This window comes from Lactuca saligna, chromosome 8, assembly GCF_052625555.1.
Source record: "Lactuca saligna cultivar CGN05327 chromosome 8, ASM5262555v1, whole genome shotgun sequence".
NCBI classification, from domain to species: domain Eukaryota; kingdom Viridiplantae; phylum Streptophyta; class Magnoliopsida; order Asterales; family Asteraceae; genus Lactuca; species Lactuca saligna.
This window is the reverse complement of record NC_136424.1, coordinates 6,611,404-6,615,911: the sequence shown is the minus strand read 5'-3', so window position 1 is coordinate 6,615,911 and position 4,508 is coordinate 6,611,404. Positions and strand designations below refer to the sequence as shown.

Below are 4,508 nucleotides of genomic sequence, written 5' to 3'. Positions count from 1 at the left end.
CTCCATTTTGTTGTTTCCTTTAGGAAATGAAAAAACGGTGCCATTTTGAACATTTCATAACGTCATCTCTCATTTCTCATTAGTCTATCTTAATGTAGTATATCATAGCCTAATTAACATATAAGTTTTTCATTAATTTTATTTGATAAAAAATATATTTTAGAAACATTCTCTAAATCCAAAGTTCTTTCAATAACCGTTTACATTAAAAAAAATTATGAAATGTTAGCGTTATGGTGCTTTTTCAATCTTACTTCTTTTTTCCTTTCAACTCCTTTCACCTAAAAATAACAAATATTATAATAACTACTCAATATTGTGAGATTTGTTTTTTGAAATATAAGAGTATTATCGAGAGAGATATCCATTACTCATACAAATACTAAAAACACAACTTGCATTATCTTTCTACTTTTGCTTCTGCCTCTTTGTAACATGATCATTTTCTTCCATGGCCTTCAACTTGTTCTTTATTGCAGCTATTTTTGCACTTCGGGCCATTTGACCCGACCCGGTACCCAATCCATTTGACTCACTACCACTACCACATGATTTTTCAGCCATTTCCATCAAGTACTTCTCTTTAGCAAGTCGCACTACTAAAGGCCTTCCACATGCCAATTTCCCATGCATCTTCTCCTTGGCCAGTTTAGCTTCCTGCATACTCACTTTAAATGAAAAAAATCAGAAATTTGTCAAACCAATATACAACAAGGCCCCGTCTATTAACAGGTTATACTGTGTATGGCATGTGCTCAACAAGGACCGAGATTGATATCAATGAAAAAAAAATCTAGTGTCACATCGGTCACATGTCATAAAGGACAGAACAGGTTGTACTGTATTTGACATGTACTGACCGATACCAATGAAACAAAAAAAAAAATTGAACGGTCTATAAGTTACCTCCATGGTGCTGAACTGGACAAACGCATAGCCACGTGGCTCGCCACGTTTTGGGCCACGTGTATGCCAAAGGAAGTCCTCGAACACGATTTTTCCAAATGGAGAAAACATTTTTATGAGAGCGCCTCTGTAAAGCATCAAAATGAATTTTAATTAAAAAAAGAAAATTGGGTATGTATTAAAATGTTGCTAGGAAAGGGTATGTATGTCTTTGCTTACTCTGTTATTCTCATATCAAGGTTGCCTACATATAGTCGGCTTTCACTGTTTCCATCAAAAATGATATTGTTATCTTTGTCCTGCATAAGTAATTACAGAAATTAATTGATTTTGTATTTTGTGATATGAAGATAATGAAAGCAGAAAGCATGATATGATACTAACAGGACAGAAAAGTTACCATCTACAGGAAGTGATCTTGATGACAATCCTGCTAAGTGCTTAACTCCAAAAAGCTGCTAATTCCCTCTTTATAGCTGTTTCCTTAAGTTGTTTTTTTTTTCTAAACATAAAGCAAGCAGATTAATGATGTGGTGGTAAAATAATGAACAGAGATAGACGAACTTATGATTTTAAATGAGCAACTTCCGAGCATTAACAACGTCAGCCATATTAAGCAGCTAATAAGTTCACCAAAGGAACATATATTAGCCATATTTGTAGTTAGTAACACAGACAACATTAACAACGAAGTCGAACCCAGGAGCGGTTAACAATCCACAGTAACTTTCACTCGATATGTATTATTCTTTCAATTAAAGGAAGTCGACTGAAGCACGATTCAGAAAGAAAAGAATTTAAACATGGATTTTTGTTGAAATTTGGCACAGAAATTATTCTCTTCATAGATTCGCAAGCTATATGAACCTCATAGATAGATCGAGTGAATTGCTTGATATATCGGATATCACAGTGCTGCTATATATTTCTTTTAACTGATGGATTGCCATTTGAAAGTCAACATAATCAGAATCGCGCTTGATACAACAGAAAATATCTCTATAAATTAAAAAAACAGACTAGAATACATGAAACCCTGGCATTTTTGTCAATTATACATTTGCTCCATAAATCCAAACAGAAATCTAATCGCATAAATATATAAACTTGTGTGCGTAACAAAAAATTGGTTTTGCGAAAATTACCTCAATCGTTAAACATTTAAAGAGGAATCGCGAGCTCGATTGCGCCAGCTAGGGTTCCATATGTTTTGAGCAGATGAAGGCCAAACGGGGTACATAGCTCTTATTTGCTGCATATGTTGTCTGTTGACGACCCCGTTTTAATCTTTGAACGGGCTGGATTACCAAATGGGCTGACAAACATAAGCCCAATATGAAAGTAATCATATATTGGGCAGGGTCAAGATCTATGCTTCTGTGGGTTATAGTTAAACTTGGATAACAAAGTATAGGTGCACAAAGTAAACTTGGTTTTATTAACCGGTACTAAAATCAAACTTTTTTAATAACAGGAAAATCGGTTAGGAATATATTTTAAGAAAAATACTATAAAATAAATGTTCCTATGGTTTATTAAAGGTCATAAACTCAGTCTTATTATTTTTTTGGATGAACATGGTCATTATGTTTTTCAAAACTTGCATGAATGATCAATTTTACTGATGTTGTTATTGTTAATCCTTTAGTATGGGGTATTTTGGTATTTTCAAATAACAGAGATTGAATTTATGATTATGGGTAAACCATATGGATCATTTATGTAATATTGTGATTTTTCCACTTCTTTACTTTTTAAAATATCATTACTTTTTGAAATATCACTTTGAATTTTGAAAAATGTTACTTTCATCCTTCTATTTTCAAAATATTTGTATTTAACCCCATATTAATATAATTTGATTTTTATTAATAACTTATTGTTCGTTAACCTTTATTTTTATATATTTGTCGATATAATTCAAGATGATCAACATTTTGATTTTCTTTCGTTAATTTTTTTTAAAAAAAAAATTCAAGGTGTTTATATAAAATTGTCAGTTTAACATTTTTATGTTTAGACGTAGTTTTTTATTTTTACGTTTTGTTTTACGTTTCTTACGTATGAGACGAGTCACCTATAATAACTTTCGTTTGTTAATTTTATAAAACGTATTATATTCGAGATTGTCTATACTTCGACATGATTTTTTTACTTTTACATTTTTGTGCTTTATTTTATGTAGATTCTTATGTATCATTCGGGTCACATATAATAACTTTTGTTCATTAACTTTAAAAAATGTATTATCATTGAGTTTCTCTAAGTTTCGTTAAGCATATTTTTTTTAACATTTTTGTGCTTAATTTTATGTATGTTTCATACGTATGACCCGAGGCACATATAATACGTTTTTTTATTATTTAAGCTTTCTTTCATTAACTTAAAAAAAATCTTACTTATTTTTATACACGTGTCGATATAAATTTTACTTTTTTTTTTTATGTTTCGATGTAAACTTTTTGTATGTTTTTGTGCTTATTTTATGTATGTAGATAAAACTATAATTATAAGCATTGAATTTTGTAAGTTGAATTTCGATGATTGTATTGATAAAAAATAAGTTTCAACATAAAAAAACATAAATGGAAATAACACATATGTAAAAACAAGCACAAAACATTAAAAAATGCGTCGAAATGCAGACAAACTCGAACTTAAACCGACAAATTTATTTATAATAATAATTATAAAAAAAAACATGTAATTTACGAATGAATGTGCTAAATTAAAGTTGAAACGTTAACCAACTTGAACTATACCGACAAATATATAAATATAAACACATAAAAATAGTTTTTTTTTAATGTTAATGAACAAAAATTATTAATACTAATCAAATTATATATAATAATACGGAGTTAAACACGAAAATTTAGAAAATAAAAGAGTGAAAGTAATATTTTCCAAAGTTCAAAATAATATTTTAAAAATTAAAGTGGTGGAAAAGCCACAAACATATAAACATAAAATATAGAAAAAAAAATTACATAAACAATCCATATGGTTTAATCTATAGTCACAAATTCTATTTGAAAATACCAAAATACATTCACACTGACATATGAACGGAACGTCAACAAAAGGATCATTTCATGCAAGTTTTGGAAACCACGGGGACCATGTTCGTAAAAAATAGTAGAAACTGAGTTTGTGACCTTTGGTAAAGCATATGGACAATTTTTATAGTTTTGTCGTATTTTAATAAAAATTGGAAAACAATATTTTTAGGGTTTCTCTAAAAAAAACTTAACCGAAAAACGGGTTTTTTAATGCAATTTCACTTTAATGAAAACAGAAACAATTGAACTGATTATAACCGAAACCCACCAAAAGAAACTTGTTTTAAAAAAACGAAACCAATTTAAAACCGGTATTTGTGCACCTCTAGAACATAGTGTAAATGATTCAGGAAAAAAAAAGCGCCTTAATCGAACCAATTTAAAACCAGTATTCGCAAAACCGATATTAAGAAAAAAAAAGCGCCTTAATTGAACCCTTCCAGGACTGAATCAGTCATTACCTAATATGGATGTGCGTTTGGACCAAATACCTGAACCGAAACCGAATCCCGGACCGGATCGACCCGAATTAGGACCGAA

General features: G+C 30.1%; 1 protein-coding gene across 1 annotated transcript; it reads right to left on the bottom strand.

The window, feature by feature from the left end:
• Positions 1-275: 275 nt before the first annotated feature.
• On the bottom strand, positions 276-2,156 carry LOC145013393 (RNA-binding protein-like RNA recognition motif protein). Its single transcript, XM_078972185.1, has 5 exons — positions 2,052-2,156; positions 1,307-1,408; positions 1,126-1,205; positions 907-1,033; positions 276-657 (listed from the first exon to the last, which is right to left on the bottom strand). The coding sequence occupies exons 2-5, from the start codon at positions 1,307-1,309 to the stop codon at positions 409-411; spliced, it is 459 nt and encodes a 152-aa protein (XP_078828311.1). The 5' UTR covers positions 1,310-1,408; positions 2,052-2,156; the 3' UTR covers positions 276-408.
• Positions 2,157-4,508: the final 2,352 nt, after the last annotated feature.